The sequence below is a fragment of the Netta rufina genome (assembly GCF_964035555.1).
Source record: "Netta rufina genome assembly, chromosome: 27".
Classification (NCBI taxonomy): domain Eukaryota; kingdom Metazoa; phylum Chordata; class Aves; order Anseriformes; family Anatidae; genus Netta; species Netta rufina.
Genome location: NC_140151.1, coordinates 143,066 through 165,763, shown reverse-complemented (window position 1 = coordinate 165,763; position 22,698 = coordinate 143,066). Strand labels below are relative to the sequence as shown.

At 47.6% G+C, this 22,698-nt stretch overlaps 3 protein-coding genes across 3 annotated transcripts in view; 2 read left to right on the top strand and 1 right to left on the bottom strand.

The window, feature by feature from the left end:
• The window catches only part of SLC4A5 (solute carrier family 4 member 5), a 24,474-nt gene extending 13,785 nt beyond the window's left edge, over positions 1–10,689 (top strand). Inside the window, exons 14-23 of the mRNA XM_084302402.1 lie at positions 342–542; positions 928–1,041; positions 1,734–1,895; positions 3,166–3,344; positions 3,450–3,522; positions 3,660–3,728; positions 3,951–4,124; positions 4,333–4,494; positions 5,957–6,024; positions 6,863–10,689. Of these exons, the coding sequence (XP_084158528.1) occupies positions 342–542; positions 928–1,041; positions 1,734–1,895; positions 3,166–3,344; positions 3,450–3,522; positions 3,660–3,728; positions 3,951–4,124; positions 4,333–4,494; positions 5,957–6,024; positions 6,863–7,028 (1,368 nt within the window). The 3' untranslated portion in view covers positions 7,029–10,689. The remainder of the gene's footprint in view (positions 1–341; positions 543–927; positions 1,042–1,733; positions 1,896–3,165; positions 3,345–3,449; positions 3,523–3,659; positions 3,729–3,950; positions 4,125–4,332; positions 4,495–5,956; positions 6,025–6,862) is intronic.
• On the bottom strand, positions 4,156–17,306 carry MTHFD2 (methylenetetrahydrofolate dehydrogenase (NADP+ dependent) 2, methenyltetrahydrofolate cyclohydrolase). The gene is made up of 9 exons (XM_084302403.1): positions 17,101–17,306; positions 15,101–15,285; positions 14,103–14,225; positions 13,464–13,616; positions 13,277–13,384; positions 12,808–12,900; positions 11,675–11,800; positions 10,721–10,861; positions 4,156–4,414 (listed from the first exon to the last, which is right to left on the bottom strand). The coding sequence occupies exons 1-8, from the start codon at positions 17,190–17,192 to the stop codon at positions 10,722–10,724; spliced, it is 1,020 nt and encodes a 339-aa protein (XP_084158529.1). The 5' UTR covers positions 17,193–17,306; the 3' UTR covers positions 4,156–4,414; position 10,721.
• On the top strand, positions 17,235–22,698 carry MOB1A (MOB kinase activator 1A). The gene is made up of 6 exons (XM_084302404.1): positions 17,235–17,376; positions 18,702–18,868; positions 19,708–19,801; positions 20,971–21,104; positions 21,230–21,393; positions 21,992–22,698. Exons 1-6 carry the CDS (start codon positions 17,363–17,365, stop codon positions 22,067–22,069), a joined length of 651 nt encoding a protein of 216 aa, XP_084158530.1. The 5' UTR covers positions 17,235–17,362; the 3' UTR covers positions 22,070–22,698.

Genomic DNA, 22,698 nt, shown 5'->3' with positions numbered 1-22,698 from the left:
TGGGTTTGCTTGCTCTATGGGGAAGATTGGGGTATGGGAGCAGGGGAGCTCATCCAAGGGACTATTGCACCCAGGGAATGGTGCATGTTGCCTTGGAGTGAATTCTGGGGAAATACAGGCTTTACATTAATTGGGGTTCATGGTTTGGATCAGCAGCACCAAATCCCCACCTTTTTGCCCAAATTATTAGCAGCTCTGGGGTTTTCCCATGATTACAGGGCTGGAGTGGCTCCCAGCTGCAGCAGCACACTGAAGCCCCCTTTTCCTTGCATGCTGCAATTGCTTAACATGCTAATTTTGCTTTCTTTTTTTTTTTTTTTTGGGGGGGGGGTTCTCCCCAGTACAATACTATTAACCTAACAGCTCTGGATTGGACTCAGCTGAGTAAGAAGGAGTGTCTCAAGTATGGTGGCAGCTTAGTGGGGAAATCCTGTAAATTTGTGCCTGATCTGGCCCTCATGTCCTTCATCCTCTTCTTCGGGACCTACTCCATGACATTGACACTGAAGAAATTCAAATTCAGCCGCTACTTCCCCACCAAGGTAAGAAAAGAACTAGCTCTGCAGGATCTTGCCCCTTTTTTTTTTTTTCCAAAGGTAGGAAAAAGGGGAACTGCTGGTCTCATTCCTGGATGCAAGAAGCTATGGGAAAATAAATCCATATTTCTATTTTCGGTAAGGTGATTTGCTGGAAAAGGAGATGTTAATATCAATTAGGATAATCCTATCTGAACACTGAGACACTGCTTTATCTCTTGCATTCTGTATAAACTATCACAGTGCAATGCAAAGGGAAAAAAAAGCTTTTTGTGAGTTATGCCCACCTGTGTGCAGAGCTGGAAACCCGAGGGGAAATATGCAGATGCAGGAGCAAATACCTCCATCCCATTAATCACCCTTTCCACCCCCATTTCCCATCTACCTCCAGGTCAGGGCCTTCATTGCTGATTTTTCCAATGTCTTCTCCATCCTGCTGTTCTGTGGTGTGGATGCCTGTTTTGGACTGGACACCCCAAAGCTGCATATTCCCAGTATCATCAAGGTTTGGCCACACTGGGAGGGGCCTTGCCTCTTCACTGCACTCTCTTCCAGATCCTCAGTGGTTTGGGGGAAAATTGAGTTCCCTTCTCCCTTTTGGGGGAAAATGTGGTGTCTGGGATCCTTCTGAAACACTGCTTTGCCTTTTCTGGAGGAATATTCTAATTCTGTGACTTTTCTTCCTTTCCTTTCCTTTCTTTCTATTCCCCCCCCCCTTTCTCTTTTCTTCCTATCTTTCACTCCTGGCAGCTGCGTAAGCTTATTAGTGATTTCTCTATCTTTATGTCCATACTAATGTTTGTGGGGCTGGATGTGCTTTTTGGACTGAACACCCCAAAGCTCCAAGTGCCTACTGACTTTAAGGTAAAAAGCAATAAATCCCTTTCTGGAGGTGTTGCTGAAAACATCTCTTCCCCAACCTGGGATATCACTGTCATGACATGGGGAGTCCTTGCGGGAAGAGCTCAGTCCAAATGAGCATATGGGGAAAATGGGGGGCTGAGGCACATGGCTGCTGGGGTGGTTGGGGTCCAGATGTGTGTTGATGGGGTGCAGGGATGAACATGGGATAAGATAATGCTCAGAGGGGATGGAATTTGGGGTGAAGTGTGGCTTCCTGAAATTTCAGGGATTGGGTTTCCTCCCCATCCCTGACTTGTGTTCGGCTGCAGCATGCATACTCCTCTCTACCCACAGCCCACTCGTGTGGACCGAGGGTGGTTCGTGTTTCCCTTTGGGAAGAACCCGTGGTGGGTATACCTTGCAAGTGCGCTGCCTGCCCTCCTCGTTACCATCCTCATCTTCATGGACCAGCAGATCACAGCTGTCATTGTCAACAGGAAGGAGCACAAGTTACGGGTGAGCCAGGACTCACACCACACTCAGGTTTACAGCATCATTTCAGGCATCAGGTGCATCTTTGCAAGCACCTGCTTTTGGGGTGCAGATCTGGTGCTGCAGAGGCTACTCCTTTTCTTTTCAGGCTGCATTTTTGGGGTGAGAAAGCCTCCAGGGAGTTAAACTCACTGAATGTTGTAGGTACTGGGCTGCACTAGAGTGATGCAGGATGTACTGCAGGATATGCAGGATTCACCAGGGCAATGTGAGGTGCACCAGAGCAATATAGGGGGATGCAGGCTGCACTATGGGGCATGTGGGGTGCACGATGGCAATATAGGGTGTACCAGAGTGATGTGGGGTGCAGTGCAGCAATGCAGGACAATGCCGGCTGCATCACGACTATGCAGGATGCACCAGCACAGGGTGCACAAGGATGATGCAGTACGCATGAGAGTAATGTAGGTGCAATGTGGGTGCACGGTGATGATGCAGGGTGCCACAGGGTGATGAAGATTACAGAATCACAGAACTTCTAGGTTGGAAGAGACCTCAAGATCATTGAGCCCAACCTCTGAGCTAACACTAACAGTCCCCACTAAACCATATCCCTAAGCTCTACATCTAAAAGTCTTTTAAAGACCTCCAGGGATGGTGACTCCACCACTTCCCTGGGCAGCCTGTTGCAATGTCTAACAACCCTTTCGGTAAAGAAGTTCTTCCTAAGATCCAATCTAAAACTCCCCTGGCGCAACTTAAGCCCATTCCCCCTCATCCTGTCACCAGGCACATGGGAGAACAGACCAACCCCCACCTCACTACAGCCTCCTTTAAGGTACCTGTAGAGATCGATAAGGTTGCCTCTGGATTATATCAGGGCAGAATGGGGTGTATCTGCATTCTGCTCTGCAGAAACACAGTTTGCTTCAGGGTGATGCAGAGTGCATCAGGGTGATGCAGGGTGCATGAGAACAATGCAGGGTGTACCATGGCAATGTGGGGTGCTCTGCAGCAATGCTGGGTGTACCAGGGTGGTGTGGGGGACACTGCAGCAATGTAGGTTGTTTCAAGGTGATGCAGTGAGTGCTGTGGTAATGTAGGGTGCTGAGGATAATTCATGAGAGCAGTGTGTAATACACAGTGGTGATGCTGGGCTCTTCAGGGAGAGTACTGGAGGTTGAAGGGTGCTGTAGAGGGAAATCTCTGCCTTGCTGGGCTCCATGGTGAATAGATGAAGCTCTTTGTGTTCCCCCCATCTCCCCTCCTGACCCTTCTGGGTACTACATTGCAGAAAGCAGCAGGCTACCACCTGGACCTGTTCTGGGTTGGCATCCTCATGGCTGTGTGCTCCTTCATGGGGCTGCCCTGGTACGTGGCAGCCACTGTCATCTCCATCGCCCACATCGACAGCTTGAAGATGGAGACAGAGACCAGTGCCCCAGGGGAGCAGCCCCAGTTCCTGGGTGTCAGGTGAGGAAGGCTTGGCTGCACTCTTCCTTGGGGTGTGGTGGGGGATCCAGATGCAGCAGTGAGTATACCCAGCATGGCTTCATCCTGCCTCTCTCACCACTCCAGGGAGCAGAGAGTGACAGGCATCATCGTATTTGTGCTGACAGGGATTTCCGTCTTCCTGGCCCCGATTCTGAAGGTAAAACATCCCCATTGCTCTGCAGATATTTGGGGCAATTTTCTTTCCATTATATGGCCCCCAGCATTTGTCCCTATCCCCAACAGTAAGCTGCTACCTTTTCTGTTGTAAGTGTCATGTTTTTTCCATGTCCCTAGTACATCCCCATGCCAGTGCTGTATGGCGTCTTTCTGTACATGGGCGTTGCATCACTGAATGGCATCCAGGTAAGCACTTCTCCTCCTCTCTGGGCATGAAGGGGTTTCACATCTGGGCAGAAATGGGGATTTTTGACCTCAGAAGTTGCATGCGTCCAAATCCCTCCATAAACTATCAAAAAGCCTTAAACTCCCATTTTGGGCACTAAAAGAGGGTTTATCTGGGTGACCAGGAGCCTGCACTGGGGGGAATGCAGCTGATAGCTAACAGCAGGCTTTGCCCTGCCGCAGTTTTGGGACCGCTGCAAGCTCTTCCTCATGCCAGCCAAGCACCAGCCCGATTATGTCTTCCTTCGGCATGTGCCACTACGCCGCATCCACCTCTTCACTCTGGTGCAGATTGTCTGCCTGGCTGTGCTCTGGATCCTCAAATCCACTGTGGCTGCAATCATCTTCCCTGTCATGGTAAGGCTCTGCACAATAGCATCCTCCAGGCTGCTTTCACTTATGTTTTATTGACCAAAGAAACACACAACTTTCTGGATTTCCACATGCAGTCTCATTATTGCAACCTCATCAACAAGATTTTGAGATTTAAGCAAATTTTGGCAAGTGTGGCTGGCCCCATGGTGATGTTCCACAGGTCCTAACTCATGTATCTCTCCCCTCCTAGATTTTAGCCTTGATCCTGGTGAGGCGACTGCTAGATTTTGTCTTCTCCCAACATGACCTGGCCTGGATTGACAACATCATCCCTGAGAAGGAAAAGAAGAAAGAGGATGACAAGAAGAAGAAGAAGAAAGGCAACAAGGGAGACAGCAGCAGTGACGAGGAGGTGTGTGTGGAATGGGTGGGGGACTGAATAGCACAGACACCCTGGGGTGCTGGACCCACCTAGGAGGGGAATGGTGCCACTGGAACAAACCTCCAGGTTCGGGAAGAATGTCTTTGACTTCTGGGGATATTTCTCTGTGCATATAGGACTGGCTGATTTAGGGGCTTTAAGTGATGCTATGGGGTTGACCAGCAGCTCTAGGAGATGCTCAAAGCACCTTGAAAGCTGAAAAATCATGGCAAAAATAAAAATTAATGAAAAGGCCACAGGTCCCATAGATGAGGCACCCATTGTATGGTTACAAAGTCTCATTAGCCTGTGCAACCTCCTGCTGCAGGCTCTTTCCCTGGCAGAAGTGCTGTGGGTTGATTTGGGAAGAGGAAAGCAAAGCCTCCTCATCCTTATACACTTCCTCAATCTTACACAGAGACAGGACACCTTTAGGTGCTCTGGGCAGACTTGGAGCCTGCCCAGGCTCCTCGGTGAGCTGCAGCTTCAAGCTGCAGCCCAAGCCCTTCTCTACCTTCACTGCTTCTCCCCACTTTCTTCCCCAGTTCCCAGTTCCCTCAGTCATAAAGATCCCCATGGAGCCCCTGCCACCAGCACCCCGAAATGGGGGTCCCCATTGCCTCAGCCGTAAGTAAAGATCTCAGGGATCCTCTCTCGTCCTAACTGTTGCTTCCTAACTCTCAGCAATGGGGCCTGCGCAGCTGCCAATTGCACTAATCCGATACACAAAACAGACACAGCCTGGATTCATCCTGCTGAAACTAGGGGGAGGGCTGGCTATAAGCTGTATTTAAAGCAGGGTTTATGGGATTCAGCACACTTGGTGATAATAAAATCTGTGTGGCTGAAAAGCCAGGACTCCTGCATCTCATCCCTGAGCTGAACCTAAGGGAGATATAAAAATAAAATAAATAAATAAAAAGATTTAGAAGGTTTTTGAGCCCCTAAAAGCAAGAGGCAAAGAGCTTGTGGCAGCATTATTCAGGTTGCAAAAGGGCAGATACATGCAATTTGGCCCAACCTCATTCCAAAAGCGTCATAAGTGACCTGGCACAAAGCTGGCCAGCCATGGAAAATAAAAAAATAAATAAATACATAAATAAAAAATAAAATAAAATAAAATAAAATAAAATAAAATAAAATAAAATAAAATAAAATAAAATAAAATAAAGAGTAAATCTGGGTGAGTTTATTCCAGCTTGGCACCAGATTGCATCATGATGTCAGCAGTTTTTAACGTGCTAATTAATTTACTGTCCCCAAGCTGCTGCTTGCAGAATCTGGTGGTTCCTCTCTTTCTCTGATCACTCCCAAAATCAGCATTTCACAGGAGCTTTCTTTCCCTCCTACCACCTGAGGTCCACCAGACCTGGTAGCAAGGTGGGGTGGGGGAGTGGCTTTCTGTGGGGTTCCTTCCTCATCTGGGAAGTGTTTCACCTCCATGTCCCCCCAGGAAAGAGGTCCTCCACCTGGAGCTTTGCGTTCTGATTCTTCCCCAAATGGTTCAGATCTGGATCGCAGGTAAGCACCAAATGGACTCCACCACTCACTCACTTGCATGACCCCATCCCTACGGATCCCATGCCCCTGGTGTGAAACATTTCTAGGTTTAGCAGTCAATGGTCCCAACTGGAAATCATTTTTGCCACTACCTTGAGCTAGTTGCCATTGTCTTTGGGCAACTTTGTGTTTGTTTTTTTTTTTGAAATAGCTGAATATATTTTTACAGCATCCCATGGTATTTTGGCTGCCTTCATTTGCAGGCCATGGCTATCATGTTTTTCAAAGCAGGTTGGGTGGGAGGGGAACCGGATAACATGTTCCAAACCTAGTGTGAGAGGGCGCATGACAATAAGATGCTACTGGGTAAAGCTGCAGAGATTTTTAGGATGAGATGTACAGATGAGTTCTGAAAGCTTTGTGTAATTTTCCACCTACAGATTATACATACTAATTGCAAAAGATCAGTAACTGGTGATAGGAACCAAGGGAACAGGATGGAGCTGCAGTGGGGAGGTTCAGGCTGGGTGTTAGGTGAAAGTTCTTCACTGAGAGGGTGGTCAGGCACTGAAACTGGCTCCGCAGGGAAGTGGTCACTCCTGCCAGAGTTCAGGAAGTGTTTGGACAACTGTCTCAGAAATGTGGTTGGATTTTGTGTTCCTCTGTGGAACCAGAAGTTGGACTTGATGGTCCTTGTGGGTCCCTTCCAACTCGAGATATTCTATGATTTTATAATTTTTTAATGATTTTTTTTTCATGGCAGTAGCAGCATCTGGAGCCTTTTGCTGGGGTTTCTGGGGCATTAATCAGGTACCCATGCGAAATGCTTACCTCCCTATGTCTCCCTCTTCCTGGGCAGTATTACGCTTCATCTGAAGATTTCGTGTCCATCGTCTCCTGCATTTAACTACTCACGAAACCCGATCTGCGCTGTGCCCCAGGTGAAGATAGAGATGGAATCAGACTACGAGGACACTGACACGGAAAAGCCACCTCGGGACATGGGCAGTGAGACCACACTATAGTTCCATGCAGTGCTTCTTCTAATTTATATATATATATATATATACACTTATATATTCATATATATATATATAAAACTAATTGGACATATTTTTCTATGTGACACTGAGGATGTGGTGGCCCCAGAGGCCCATTGCTCCAGTAGCATTTAGTGTAATGCTCTTGAATTTCCTCCCTTTCTGCTGGGTGAATGCATCACTGCTGGTAGCAGAATGTGCTGGTGGCAGAATAACCCCCACTGCTGGGGCTAAAAATGTGGAGTTGGCATATTTGGCCTCCACTTGCCCTAGAATTGCTGCTGGAATGGAGAAGTCAAAGGCAGTCAGGTCCATGGATGTCAGGGAACAGTTGGCTGCATGCATGGCCTATGGAGCAGGGGACTGTGCTGGGGTAAACCTTTCAAGGGGGATTTTGGGGTGGGGAGGAGGTTTGCCTGCCTGAGAAGTGGGAGAATGTGTCCCAGCTGCCCCTGCCCTGAAATCACAGCGTGACTCCTGCAGAATCTGGCTTGGCAAAGGGGGCAGCGCATTTCCCGTGAGGAGCCTCAGGCTTTGAGTTTGCAGGATGCAAACAAAAGCAGTCTGACCCCTTGCAGTGGGAGTCCCCTCTTGCAGCACAGCCATGCTGCAGCTTCCCAGCAACCCAATCAGGGTCTCTCTGCTTCAGCAGGTGGGATTCTCCTGCCCCAGGGGGACACAGCTGTGCTTGCCCCAGCATAGACATCTAAGTAGGTTAGGAGGATGCATTGCAGGCTAGCAAGGGTTGCAAAGTGGCAGTGCCCCAGGCACTGGCAGGAGGAGCAAAGGCTCTGGAGCAGGAGACCTTGAGGCCAAAGGCCATTGCTTCTTGCAGGTAACAACAGGCAGGCTGCAAGTGCCTGAGAGCAGCAGCAGAGCAGGGAACAGGGCATGATTTCTGCTGGCTGTCAGGTACTGCTGCTGCAGGTAGCGGGTCATAGTTTCTGCAGGGAACTGGAAATGGTTTCCGCAGGGAATTGAGCGGTTTCTGCAGAGCCGTTAGGCAAGCATTGCCTTACCCACCCACACGCCCACAGCCCTAGCAAAGCACAGTTTTCACAGAACCCATCTAGGATCCCCAGTGCTGTCTGGAAACCTACGCTGATAACAGGGCTGGAGTAATAGCTGCATCCACGCAGAAGCCCAATGAGCTGGAGTATTATTTCACCTTGCTTTTGCCACGGGCACACTGAAGGACCCCATCCAGCCCCTGCACAAGGGACTTTGCACCTCCTTGAGCTCCTCAATTGTAATTATACCCAGGTGGTTTAACAGCTTGAAGCAGTGATGGGAGAGCAAGTACGTCCCTCACCCTATATCCCCACACACTTTGCACTTGCTTCCCCACCAGAGAGCAGGTCAGGAGCCACCTCTGGCACCAGGCAGTTCAGCTTGCCCAGCTCTCACTTTCTTCCAGCAGTGCTGGGGCATCAATGAGGCTTTCAAATGGCTTTCCTTCCTAGCATGCCTGCAGCCTATGGTTTAGAAAAACTAGTCTTGTTTGTCGACTTTATCTCTGGTAGATGGATGTTTCTTGTGGTTTTAAGGTAGCACAAAGCTCCCCCTCATCTCCCAAGCAGCAACAGCCTACCAGCTATTTATATGAATTCTGTGCTAAGGCCAGCCACAGAGGGGCTTCTGGGGCACTGGTTCAATATTGCAACTGATCCGAACCTTTGCATGGGACAGAGCCCAGTTCTTTGTAAATAGTCACTTCAAACAAAGACATAAACGCAGTTTTCTGTTTATAGTATTTTTCTGGTTCAAGTATATCTTATGAGGAACCATGATGAGGTTAATAAAACAGTATTACTCCAGTGACCACTTAAGCAAGTGCCACTTAGCTTGATGATAACACTAAGAACTATTTCAGCTTGGATGCATTGTGTGTACTTTTTAGTGTTTTATACCAGTCTCCCATGTGGTAGCTAAAGCATGGTACAGATAGGCCTGTGACTGCCATCACTCCACAGATAGTAAGTTTGCTTTAACCAGTATATCAGCACCTACTACACAGCACCCCTACCAGAGTCCACAAAGCCTTCATAGGCTTTTGTTTCATAGAGCACAGCTGAAGCCTAAGCTCAGATCCCTCTACAACACTGCTTGTTCCAACTAAATTTGTCCTTCTCGTAGGTCTTACAAATGGTTTATATTTTTTTGTTTTGCATATGGAAATACTGGATTGTCACAGATTTGCCATCCCCATTACAGCACTACTTTAGCCATTTTGTATTTATCAGTGATACAATCCAATAAATCTCATTTAAATTGGTCTCTGCTCTTAGTGTGTTCCTCATGCAATCTCAGTCATTGAACCTTCCCTCTCCAGGTGTTCCTTGTTTAGCATTGTCATAAACAGTCACTGCTCTTCCCTGGAGGGGAATGGGGAAAATGCATGGCTTGCAGTGACTCAACAGGTGGCTCTAGCATGGCAACAGACCTTCAGCTTCAGAAAAAAAAGTTTCCCAGCACCCAGAAAGATAGAATCAGTCTTACCAAGGGTATGTGGCCAGATGCTGAAGAGGAAGAAGTCTAGACCCACCTCACCACCCCAGAATACTACACTCAAGTTTTTCCAAAATAAGGTTAATATTAGATAATCAGAGCTTGCAAGCAAAAAGCAGAGGACTGTATGTTTACACTGTTACTATAAACATCAGCAACAGCTGATGGATTTGTTCACAACTAGAGTCTAAAAGCTGAACAGGTTTTGTTCAGGCACGAACAAAATTAATTATGGATGTAGCACTTATGCCTTGGTCAAACTCAGAGAAAACGCCAGACCCAGCCCTGCTCTGAGGGAACAAGGGAAGCTCACTGTACAAGTGTTTTAATTTGTCTGAGAAGTACAAAACTTGCTTAGAAGTAATTCTAGGAAACAAGTGGGGTTCCCCCCCTTCTGTACTTTATTCAGAGTTATCCTGGATTATTCACCAAGCACTGGAATCCTTTCACACTACAGTCCAGGAAGCTTACTGTGGGCCCAGTACAGTCAACAAAAGCACTCCACCCCAACCCCCCACACCCCACTGTTTTTCTTTGGTTAGAGAAAAAGGGTTTTTAAAAGTCACCATCCAAATAGGAAAAAAAAAAAAAAAGCGTAGCTGCACACTAAAAACATTACAACAGATCTACCACTGTCTATGGCCCCAGCCAAACTGAGAACAGATGTGGCTTTTTCAAGTAGACGGTTCTACAGAAGAGCTCAACTCAAACTAAGCATCTAGCATTGAGTAAAATACTTCAGAGCAGGTCAAAGGCAAGCAGTCTGGGCATTTGTAGTAACACACAGAAGTCATTACTTCTGCACTGTGAAGCTGCACACTCCACTTCCTCCAGGACTGCACCAAGCTCCCTGGAGAACTGCACACCCAGCATCCCAAGTGCTGCTCTGTCCCTGCAAGAACAGTGTAAGCTACAGGGCTGACTTCTAAGAAGAGTGTTAGCTTAAAAAGCAGCTCTGCTACAAGTTATATGCTGAATGAATAGGCCAGGAGTGTAGATGCTTATGCCTTAGTATAACTAATGCACATATGCTTCAGCTTCAAATAAATATCTATGACCTCAGAATAGGAAATACCACTTCTGTACAATAAATAAAAATATTGCATTTTCTATCGGCCTGTCTGGGAGTCATTTTGGAATGTTGTTTTCAGTGCTAAAAACAGTCTTACGTTAAACAGTTAAGGCTTCCAGTGCTTTGGGTTTCAACAGCTTCTTGGCAGCAATGATGGTGTTCTTCATCAGCATGGCAACTGTCATGGGCCCAACTCCTCCAGGGACTGGAGTGATGTAACTAGCTTTCTTCTTCACCCCTGCAGAATGGGGAGGAGTTATAGTTTAGCATAAAAGTCAAGAGCAGTAAGACTTACCAAGCTGGCTGACTAGTATGAAGCTGTAATCAATCTAATATTGTTGAAGTTTCTCCAAGACTGCCAGCTAAGGACTATTAGTCTCAAGTTAACTATCCCATCCCTCCCCTCTCCTCCTCATTACCCAAGGCAACACAGAGCATACCATAGCCTGACCATCTCCACTATTAAGCAAGCTTACCTTCATAGCCCAGGCTGGGGAAAAAAAGAAAGATCTAATAGCTAGGTTTATGCAACAAATCAAATCTGAAACCAGATATGGATGGGCCTGATGCATACTCTTGCAAAGCTCTCCAATAAAGTAATAGTCTGAGTATTTGCCCTCTCTTCCAAAAGGACTTTCAAGTGCCTTTTGCAAGGTATATGGAGATGTGGAGCCCATCAGAACAGCCTGCCTGGGCACTGTTGCAACTAAGTTGTGAGCAAGGCCAGTAAATAGCAAGCCAAAAGTTGAGTTCCATGTGTTTTCATAAGATAAAATTTAAAAGCAGGAACATGGGCTATAAATTTCAGTAGAGACAAAGGAAACCAACTGTCCAGGATGAATCTCTTCTGCATTGCAATATACAGTGTTTCCATACCATATTACAGGAAAGTTCTTCCCTTGTACACTGAATGCACAAGCAAGAGAGCTTTAGGATGGGTCGGCATTTGCCCCACTACATGAACCAGGACTTTCTCACCCCTTCTCAGCATGCTAAGAAGTTTAATAATGAGTTTAATGCTCAAAGTATGAGATGCCATAGTCTTTTATACCTTCAAAATCCACATCCCCGACCAGCCTTGGTTTGGCAGTGATGGGGTCCTGCACTCTAGTTATCCCCACATCAATAACTGCAGCTCCTTCTTTGATCATATCAGCTGTGATCAGGTTGGGAATGCCTGTAAGAGAACAGAACCACATGCTTATAGTGGTGCTAAACAGTCCCATTCCTCCTCAACCCCACCTTCACACCGCCCAGCCCTGTAGGTTTTGACCCACCCAGGCCTTTTCCTGCCTCACAAATACAAATCTAGCCACAGTTGCAAAATCCAGTGCCACTCCTTGAGAGGTTCATCTCACCCAGAAATCAAGGATTTGTTCACTTATAGTCTCAGTATAAAGAACTAGAATCCATCCCCAAGAAAGAAGTCTGGCAAAGAATTTGGAACACCCCTTTCAATGTGGGGTGTTTGTCTGGTTCTACCACATACTGCATCAGCTGAGGAACTCATCCTACCTTCCACTTAAAACTTAACTGTTTCATGTGATCTTTTCTCTGGTTTACTGACCACTTTTGACTATGAACATGCCTTCTTTTCTGCCAGCAGCATTTCTGCTTTTATGCAACACTACCTTCAAACATCAGTTCAAATCCTTCCAGTATTTTATCTCTCTTCATACCCAATTTCTAACCCACATTTCTCTCCTTTCCCACAAGCTTACAGCAAGCTTCAGCTGCCAAGCATCAACACCCAAGTCAACTTTTCTGTTGATGAGCTACCCCCCATGCCAAGGGGATAGCTCAAGACCCCGCTTCCAACCTGGAGTACATCTACTTGTAGCTGTTCTTTAGGTCTGATCAAGTGCTTGCTGGCACACAAAGCCCTCCTGACAGATGTCATTTTGCATTTCAAAGGGCCACAAACAGCTCTGCTAGACTCTCCTAGGCTTAATCACAGGATACACTGGCTGGCTCAAACAGCCAGCCCTTGCCTACAGCAGCTGCCAGCAGCCATAAGAATACTAAATTATCCTTGTGCTGCCAGAGATGCCTCAGATAGGGAGGCCCCGGAACATATACCAACAGAACTGTCTTCAGCAAGAAAAGATTCCCAACAGAAACATCACACAAGCTGCAGTGCAGCATCTTCTGTGTGTCTCACCTGTACTGAGAGTTCAGTCTTACCTGCTGCTGCTACCACAATGTCAGCACGGATCGTGTGTTGCTTCAGCTGCTCCTTTGGAGTGTAGCGGTGTGATATTGTTACTGTGGCATCACCTGCAAAAGGGGTTACATGAAGCCTTTTACCCATAAGTGTACCTAAACCTGTCAAACTTGTAACTCTTCACCTTTGAGGACACCTGTGAAGGTAGCAAGAATACAGGAGCCTGAGGACAAACCACTGGGAGTAGCCTACAAAGGCAGAGGTCTTGTATAGAGAAGGACAAGGACTAACTGAAGAAGGCTCTGAAGCATTACAAGACTGCCTATGTGCAGAGTTAACTCTCCAGCCTCAACCACAGCCCACATGATGTCATAGTCCCTGAGACAGGCCTAGGACCTGTTTAAAAGCCTAACAAAGACTGTGGCATAGGCAAAGGGCTTCTTCCCACAACTGCCCGGTGCACAGGCTCCAAGACCAGCAAGCTCCTACCTCCTGGGCGCTCATGCCTGCCATCTGTATGCAGCAACATGGCTATGGGCATTCCCACATTCTTTGACCGGCCAGCCACCACCACATTCTTCCCCAGTGTCGGAATGCCTGCAGTAGACATGAGAGTCTTAAGACAAATACAAGCTGGAGTTGAGCCATACAGCAGCCAAATACTGCAACAGCTTACCAGTTCTCTTAATGATCTCCCACACACCCCATGGGGTAGCTGGTAGCATGGAATACTGGTCAAGGCACATGCGCCCCACATTTATTACATGAAAGCCATCAACATCTTTGTCTGGAGTCACAGCATTGCAAATCTTTCGCTCATCAATGTGTTCTGGAAAAGATAAAAGCTTTAGCACTAGGGATCAGACAAAAAAATAATTCATTTTGCAGTCAACCAGAAGCCAGGCTCACTGCACTAGCCCCTCAACCCCTTCAAAGTTTGTAAGCTTGAATTTATTCAAAGCCTCCAGTGAGCTCAAGGCTAAGAACTCCCAGCAGAAGGGGACTGGAACCACTTGGGAACTACAGTGTCGCTAATGCAGAGTGTATTTTTAGACTGCCTCAGTGTCACAACCAAATTTAAACTCCTGGCTTAGGAAGCTGATACTCCTCACACAAGAATAGATTTCCATGACCCCCATCAACTCAACTCATATAGGGAGCAGTATGATGAAGTAGTAAAATCAATTTCTTTAAGCTACATCAGCGTGCCACATTTCATGTGGCAAAAGAACTCCTGAGCTATACCTCCTTATGGCACATAAACTCTTAGAAATCTTTATATAAAAATGAAACAGATTGATATCCAGCTACTCACCAGGTAAAGGAAGCTGCACTAACAGGCCATCCACATTGGCATCATTATTTAGTTTGCCAATCAAATCCAGTAGTTCTTCCTCAGTAATTGAAGCTGGCTTGAGAATCGTCTCACTGCTGATTCCTGTGCAGTCATTGAGAGTGCTGCATTAGACAGCAGCATATATACAAGTGTGAAGCAATTTTCCGAATCCATGCTGATTTAAACTGTCTAGTTTCATTTCTGCACAAAACCCAATATGGATACACCAAGAATTTCATGCTTCATACAACAATGAACACCTTCCAGGTTGTAGATCTACACAAGTCTCACAAGTTATGATTAAGGACCATTAGTCTGTGTAGTCATTCCTGGGAAAGCCTGCTGAAACCAGAGGCCTTCCAAAGGTGCATGGAGGGCTTGGAGAAACTAAATGCAAATGTGTTATGATGTCATGCAACTGCACCTCCTGCAGACCCTCTTCACCACAGTAAGAAGGGGATGTTGGCCTAAAATGTCAGTTCCAAATAAGGCTTCAGCAGCACAGAACTCAGTAAGAAATAACACCACTGTGTGCCCTGGACCCCCTTCAGCACATTTCTCCAGAAGTATACTCAGGAAATCTTTGGCTGAACACTAAATTTGACCTTGGCTTGCAAGACTCTGCTCAATGTGATTGCAGCTTGGATAGTTAATTTAAAAAGGCAAATCAAAGCCTTGCCAATGTTTTACACAGGCCTGCAAAGATTGCAAACCCAAACTGTAGAGCTTGATGTTGCCCTAGAGGATTCAAGTGCCATAATACATTCAAACTATGCCTATCAACTACATCTCAGCACTACTATGAATGCAGCCAAAGTTTTGCCATAAACCTAGACAGCGATGCAGCTGAGGTGAAAAGCAGCCACGTGGATGCATCCTAAGAGCTTCCACAGTTTCCAGCATAGAGTACTCCCCTCAGCCAATGAAACAGGAAGCAGTTACTTTGCTCCAGTTTCAGAGCAGAGTGCAAGACTTACCAACATCAGCAGCTGCTTTGGTTTTGTTCAATACATAGGAGTGACTTGCAGGATTTTCACCAACTAGAACAACGCTGAGGTGAGGTCTCTTGTTTCCAGCTGCTACCCACTGTTCAACCTCATGACGGGCTTCCTGTCTGATCTGTCGGGCCAGCTTCCTTCCAGAAATCACAACTGCATCATCTCTGCAGTGGAAAAAGTGTTACCAAAGCAGTCAGCATTGTTAGGAACATCAAATCCAAGCTCTGTGCAACACTAGCACAAGAAACAGGTGCTAACCACAAAGCAGGACAGAATTGTCTCTCATCTGAGCCAAGTACAAGCCTTTATTACAAACCTTTTTTTTTCTGCAAGCTATGTTACGCAGCATATTTCAGTCTTAATGCTTTGGGCAGTAGAGCTGGAAACTTAACAAGCAAAACTACTGGAGGGACAGAGGGTTTTTTTTGTGAAGCCTAAGAAACTATACACTCTGCTTCTCTGCAAGACTGGGGGTACACATGTATCATTTGTATTTTAGCTTGAAGCATGGGCTATATGATTAGCCTCCACTTTTCAAAAGTCAGTCACCCTTCCCTTTCAAAGGCATGAGTTTCACTACAAATGACTTACATGAGGAGGCAGAACTCATTCCACTTAAGTGGAATTTCCACTACAGAAGTTACCAAGCAATTCTGGCATGTCTGACACAAGCAAAGAAGGGTGTCATACTGCTGCACCAAGTGCAGTTCTTAGAGAGCCCGGTCACCCATAGATTTCTCAGGAATACCACCATTCCACCTCGCATACACCTGGCACATGCCCTCCCCTGCTCAACTAATTGCTGCCACCACTCCAGTCAACTCTTTAGATTGTGAGAACTGGATTGGGTACTCAATTCCAGCCCCTTCAAAAGACTACAGTGCTTATCTGGAGTTGAGGGGATAGCTGTCCACTTGAACCATGTCAGAACGGGTCCTCACATACTTCTCTGGTCTAAATTTGTAGGAAGAATATAGAGTCTCTGTCAAATGCATTCCAAGCAACTGGATACCCTGCAGCATACAGAAAGGCTGGCACAGATTACAACTAATGAGGCCACAGCTGCCAGCCCCAATCAGCACAGCCTGTGCACACTGCTCACATTTGTTTTTTACTTCAGGTTATGGCTATCACTCACATTAGAATGCAACTCTCACTCACTAGTCCCTCTGTGAGGGATTGACCTACCCAAGATTCACCTTTAGACTTCACTGCAGTGCCTTCCTGCAAGGCCTCATGATGAGTTCTTCACTCGCTTACCCAAGTATTTACCCAAGCACTCTGCTCCTCTGTCAGGCCCCTCACACAGAGCAGGGGGAGCTGCTCCCCAGCATCACTACACAGGCATCACTCACAGCCAGGACCTGCCCATTTCTGAGGCAATCAGCAAGCAAGATGCACCACCACCAACTTGCCAAGGAAACCCAGGAGACAACCGTCCCTTAGAAGGCAGCCTGAGAGCTTTCACCTCCCACAGCCCAACAGACACAAGGCGTGCTGCTGCAGTCCTCTTCCCCAGAACTGAGCAGCCCCAGCTACCTGACGCACAGACCTCCTCCTCCTCCTCCCCGAGTCCCACGAGCCCAGCACTGCTTCGTGAGGGGTCTCCGTGCTCCAGGCACGGTTGCAGCAAAGGGGAGCCCCCACCGGAGCTGCTCCAGGCCCAGAGCAACGCAGAGCAGGAGCACGGGAAAGCCTCACACCCCAGCGCGAACCTGGGACGGCGTGCGGCGCTCCCTTCTTTCCTAGGCTCCGACCCATTCAAGCACGGGGCTCCCTCGGTACGCTAACCGCTCCGCACCTCACCCTAACGGCGAGCACCCCCAGCCGAGCCCCCCCGGGGCACACCCGCTGCCGCAGCCCCGCCACGCAAGGCGGCAGCGGGATTTCATCAGCCTGCAGCGCCCGGCGCGGCCGCTGGGGACCCGCCTCACGCCTCACTCGTCGCCGGCAGCGCCGACCCCGCGGCCGGGCCCTACCTGTGCGCGCTGAGGTGCAGGCGGCGGCGGCCGCAGGGGGGCCGCAGCGCGACCCGGCCGAGGGCGCGGAGCGGGCACAGCGCGGGGGCCATGGCGGCACCGAGGAGAGGCGCCCCCGGCTGCCCCGCCCGCCCCCTTATAGCGCGCCGAGGGCCCGGCCCCGCTCGGGGCCGCGGCCCGGGCTAGGTCTCGCGAGAGCTGCGGGGCACGGCTGCGGCGGGAGCGGCGCCGCTTCCCCTCGGGCCGCTCGGCGCCGCTCGCCATGAGCTTCCTCTTGTGAGGGCCGGGCCGCGGGGGGCTCCGGGGAGGGGGCGCGGGGCGGGCTGTGAGGGGAGGCGGGGAGCTGGCGGCGGGGGCCTCGCGAGGGGCTGGGGGAGCGCAGCGTCGGTCGGGGGAAGCCTCGGGGGTGGCGGCTGTCGGACTCGTGGCCCTGTTCGGTGCGGAAAGGTGTCGGTTACCAGCTGCAGGGGTGAGCTGCGGCACGGCCGTGTGGTGTGAGTGCTCCGAAAGGTTTTTAGCTTTGGAAGCCTGGCGGGCGTGACGGAAGGATCGGTATCGTTTTGTGGTGTGGGGAGGGGCCGAGCGCCTTCTTTCTGGGGTCGGCAGTGTGCTGGGTCTGTGTTTCGGGACTCTGCCTGTGGTCAGCAATGTGCTGGGCCTGTGTTGTCTGCCTGTGGTGTGACAGGAGGCAGTGGCTTGGCTGAAGAATGAGCTGGGTTGAAGGGTCTTTTATTTCCGCTCAGAAGGTTGCACATAAGCAGTGTGCAAAGACATCAGGCCATGCAGTAATGCTGAACCAGGAAGCTGGTGTGAAGGGTGCGTGAGCCAAGGACGGCTGGTTGTGTACAACGAGGGGAGGCAGCAGACCAGCGATGAAGCATATGTACCCTCCTTGATGCTTCAGCTTGCACCACCCTAAGTCAGAAGCAGAGTTGGCAAAGGCTGAGAACAGGACACTGTAGGCTCTGCTCAGTCTGAAAGTTAACATTTTGTGGTTTGGAGGCACAGAAATTCCTTCCGCTCTTGGCAGTATCAGCTTTTGAGCACGGGTCTAAAGCCAGTACTCAGTTCAATGACCTGTGTCCCTCTGAGCACCCTGCGGAGAGCAGCTTTGGCACTGTTGTAGGGGCATGGAGTTGTGCAGTGGCACAGATGTTGCAGAACACGAGACAATTGCAACTGCTACAGTAATTTGTGTTTTAGGGCTGGAGTCTGTTAAATTGGTATTTTGAGCAGATTGTTTCTGTGGTGTGTCTGAGTGTCTTGTCTTTGCCCTGTCAAACTTGACCCAGTCAGCTGGTGGTTTTGTTTCCTGGTTCCTGGGTCACTCCGAATGCAACTGTTGCTGATCAGTTTTTAGGCCTTTGCACCAAATGTTTATTACATGTAAAAAGGGAAGTGTGCACACGGCTGTTGGAAACACTTTGGCCTGAGCATATGATATGTTCACCCTGGTAGGGGGATGGGAGGGGTAAACAGCTGGTGTTACCACAGCTAAAAGTGCCAAATGGCAAGGAGTAATTCAGCTGTATCAGGAAGGAAATATTTCTTAGGAGGGATTGCAGCTGACAGATTAACTAGAAATGTTTCTGTTTTGTCAGTGGAAGTCGATCTTCGAAAACATTCAAACCCAAGAAGAATATTCCTGAAGGCTCTCATCAGTATGAACTCTTGAAACATGCAGAAGCCACCCTGGGGAGTGGTAACCTTAGGCAAGCAGTTATGCTGCCAGAGGGAGAGGACCTTAACGAGTGGATCGCAGTTAACAGTAAGTCCTATGAAAAAGCAATCCATCCATGTGTGGAAGTGAAGTGGGAGGAATACAAATGTTTGGGTTTCATCCTTAAGAGAAAACAAACAAACAAAATAATAATAATAATAATAATAAACAGATGAAGTTCACATCCTGGCTAGATTCTGTTTAACTAGGTAGGGATAAAAGGAAAGTAAGTTGAGTGTCAAAGGGGTTTTGTGCTCTGGAAGCAAGCAAAAAATCAAGAAACAAATACATACTATTGTGGTTTTGGGGTACATTTTCTTCAAGTTCCAACTTGTAAAGATGATTAGGTTTGTGAAAGGCTATTTTTAGAATTAGGAGTAAGCCTTGATTTTGGAATTATAAAACCAGTAGTTAGTGCTGTTAGCTGCAAAAACTGACAGTAAACAGCTTGGGTAAAAAATTGAACTGTATTCTTCAACCATATTCTCCAGGTTTGTGTTGGTAACTTAGGAGTTGTATTTTCTTTCTTACAAAGGTGGCTGGGAACTAAAGCAGTTATTTCAAAGTTACAGGAAGTTAGGAGGTTATGTACAGCTTAATGCCATACAAATAAGTTAGGGGCAGTAGCCAGAAATTAAAAAAAAAATAGATTTAAAAAAAAAAAAAAAAAAAAGATCAAAGCTGACTGAGAGATTCATGTTCCTAGATGGTCAAAGGGTCTTGAAGTCAGCCACATGATGGTGTGTTTGCTTTTGTGGAGGGCTTTGCAGTATGTTCACCCCTGTGATGGTGATCTTCAGAGGCAATGTCAGCTGAATGGAAGCAAATTGGTGCTGCAGTCTGCTTTGTTTGCATTTTGGGTAAAATTGATACTTTTTCATTTACAGCGGTGGATTTCTTCAACCAAATCAATATGCTCTATGGGACCATCACAGAGTTTTGCACAGAGGCCAGCTGTCCGGTCATGTCTGCTGGACCAAGGTCAGAAGTTTATGGCAGTCTACAGCTGCGATTTATGTGTTGGGGAAGTGGATGGATGTTCAGGTCACTCAAGTGTGTCAAGAAAAACTAAAAAAGGGAATCAGATGTGTCTGGATGGTGTTGGGGCACAGCATCATGCTCCTGTAGAGTCACTCATCTGCATGCGAAGTGATGTGGTCCATTAGGGAAGCCGCATGGTATCAGTAGCAGATTTATTTTAAGGAAAATAAGAGATGTAACTTTGAAGTGGCAGATCTTTCTGTTCGAGTCATCTCTCAATCTGTTGTCTCAGAGCAAGTGCTCCAAGAGGTCATTGCTTGTTTTTTTCTGAGTGAAAGTGATTGAAGAAGATTGAAAGGTTGAAGAAGAGTATATATGATGGTTCTGAACTTAAGTACTTTGAATTGAAGCAACAACAGCGTATCATGTTGGTAAGGTTGGTTGAGGCTTGTTATTTGGGACAGCAGCATGGAGTCTGGCTGTTGAGCAGTATATGTAGGGTGCTGTGTAAAGTCCTGCCCTGCTTTTCTAACCAGAATTATCTAGATCATAAGTTCCTGTTTCTATATTTGGGGATATTTCCTGTAACGACTTCCTGTTTAAAGTGCAGTGTTCATTTTCACTTGGTGGTGGTTGAGACATGACAATTGAAACATGTTTTTTTTTCCCTACTGTACAATTTTGCAGAAGATCTCTGAGAAGGGAGAGTTCCATGCTACATAGTGTTCTGAGAGAAATGTGCCCCAGTTCTGAGGAGCTGTGGATTTATAAGCATGTGTCACTTTGAGATGGTGGCTTTTAAAAGCTTTTGGCTGACATATGGCCTCAGGATGGGGTCTTGGCTGTCTCATGTGTTGGTGTGCATCTCCCCGAGGGAGTGCTGAATTCTCCGTTGATGTCTGAAAACTGTATGATTCTATATGTAGTAACTTGAGCACTGGGGTTTGGCCCCATCACACGCCTCATTTAAAGGAATGCTGATGTTGAAAGAGGTTGATACACAGTTGAACATCACTTGTGAGGGTTGCTGCAGTGCTTCTTTTGCAGAGCACACCTTACCAAGATAAGGAGGAAGCTGCAGTGCCTTGTTGCCAGAGTAGCCACAACACAATGAAAATGTATTTCTTTTACTCATACAGCAAAGATTTTTTTTTTCGGTCTCCCAACAGATATGAGTACCATTGGGCAGACGGCACCAACATAAAGAAGCCGATAAAGTGCTCAGCTCCAAAGTACATTGATTACTTGATGACATGGGTTCAGGACCAGCTGGATGACGAAACCCTCTTCCCTTCAAAGATTGGTAATTGCAACTGTTGCATGATGCAACATGCCTTGTATATAGGACTGAACCACAGTGCCACCGGAAGGTCTCTTTTTTACTTCTTAACAAACTGAAACTTATCCCCGCATATTGGTGGTTTTCAGGCGTCCCTTTTCCCAAGAACTTCATGTCGGTGGCAAAGACCATCCTGAAACGGCTATTCCGCGTGTACGCCCACATTTACCACCAGCACTTTGATTCTGTCATGCGGCTGCAGGAGGAGGCCCACCTCAACACCTCCTTCAAGCACTTTATCTTCTTTGTGCAGGTAAGTTGCAGAACAATTGGTCACATGCCTCCACCAGGGTTTCTTGTTTCCTGATTTGCTTTTAAAGGGAGTTGGATTTTAAGAGCCTACTTGCTCTTTGAAGGTCTACAACAGCATTGTGATGGAACACAGCTCAGCTCTCACCCTCTTTACCATGTGAACCATACAGCAGTGTCATCTGGGGCTTGTTTTGATTTTTGTGCAAGATGGCTATAAAGGCTTCGATTTCCCTCTCTAATTTTAAGCTCACAAAGGGTCCGGACTTCAAAGAGAACTTGGGGTTTTGTAGCTCAGTAACCGACTCTGAGGTAGCAGCAGCACCTTTTTCACGTTGCCCATTATTTAACAGCCTGTAACTGTGGGTGACTCATTGTGCTGAGCAGCCTCAACAGTGCAACATGGTTTGCCCAAAACACTTGAATCTCTCTGCAGAGAAATGGGAGAGATGGCTGCAGTAACGTCTGCATGGGAATTTATGCCAGCACGCATTTATGCAGCTGGTTCCCAGTGCATGTGTGCTGGCTGCACCTGGAGCCTTGTGTTTTCTAGTGGCTCTTTCAGCAGTGTGTTTAGTTCTTGTGATGCTTTTTCTTGCCAGGAATTTAACTTGATCGACAGGCGGGAGTTGGCTCCACTGCAGGAACTGATTGAGAAGCTAGGCTCCAAAGACAGATAAACTTTCCCCAGGAGGACCCCATTCAGTTTCTGGTTGTGGCTGTTCCTTTCTGCTTTGTACACCAGCCGTTCTCCCTTTCCCCTTCACCAGTGCAAGCCTCAAAAAGCTGGATGATGTGCTGGCTGGCGTTGCCTCACCTCAGTCTTGCAGGCCTTTGGCAAAACAGTGCTTGTACTGCACAGTGGCAGCCTGCATTGTTTTATAACTGGTGGCTGAGCTGTGGTGACTAGTGCTGCTTCGTATGTTTTTTTCTAAGCTATGTACTCAAGTCTGGCAAGAATTGCAGCCTGGGGCTGACACAGAGCTTGTAGCAGGTTGCTTTGTTTCCCACAGGCATGGGTGAAGTTCCAAAGTGCCACACTGCTGTTTTCAGTGCTGGAGCAATTTCACTCTGGATCCCATGGATACAGAACCTGGCCTACAAGCAGCCAGCCTGGGCGCTATAACCAGCACATGCTTCCCTTAGGAAAGAGCAGCAGTGGCACACCTTATTTTTGGAAGTGCTTTTTTTGGATTTAGATGCACTTTGGCCAAGAGCCTTAAGCTCCGCCCATGGCAGCATTGGGGGGAGGAGGAAAAAAGTGCCTGTCAAGGGGAGCCTCTCCCCTTGGTGTGCAGAGCAGCTTTTT

What these genes read in the sequence shown, in the direction of transcription:
- MTHFD2 (XM_084302403.1), bottom strand. Translation starts at nt 17,192, where the DNA reads ATGGCCCCCGCGCTGTGCCCGCTCCGCGCCCTCGGCCGGGTCGCGCTG. An exon ending in CAAAGCAGCTGCTGATGTTG is followed by an intron (nt 14,226 to 15,100) that starts GTAAGTCTTGCA and finishes ATGACTGCACAG; the next exon opens with GAATCAGCAGTGAGACGATT. An exon ending in CGGGGATGTGGATTTTGAAG is followed by an intron (nt 10,862 to 11,674) that starts GTATAAAAGACT and finishes CCCATTCTGCAG; the next exon opens with GGGTGAAGAAGAAAGCTAGT.
- MOB1A (XM_084302404.1), top strand. An exon ending in GTCATGTCTGCTGGACCAAG is followed by an intron (nt 19,802 to 20,970) that starts GTCAGAAGTTTA and finishes GTCTCCCAACAG; the next exon opens with ATATGAGTACCATTGGGCAG. An exon ending in ACTTTATCTTCTTTGTGCAG is followed by an intron (nt 21,394 to 21,991) that starts GTAAGTTGCAGA and finishes TTTTCTTGCCAG; the next exon opens with GAATTTAACTTGATCGACAG.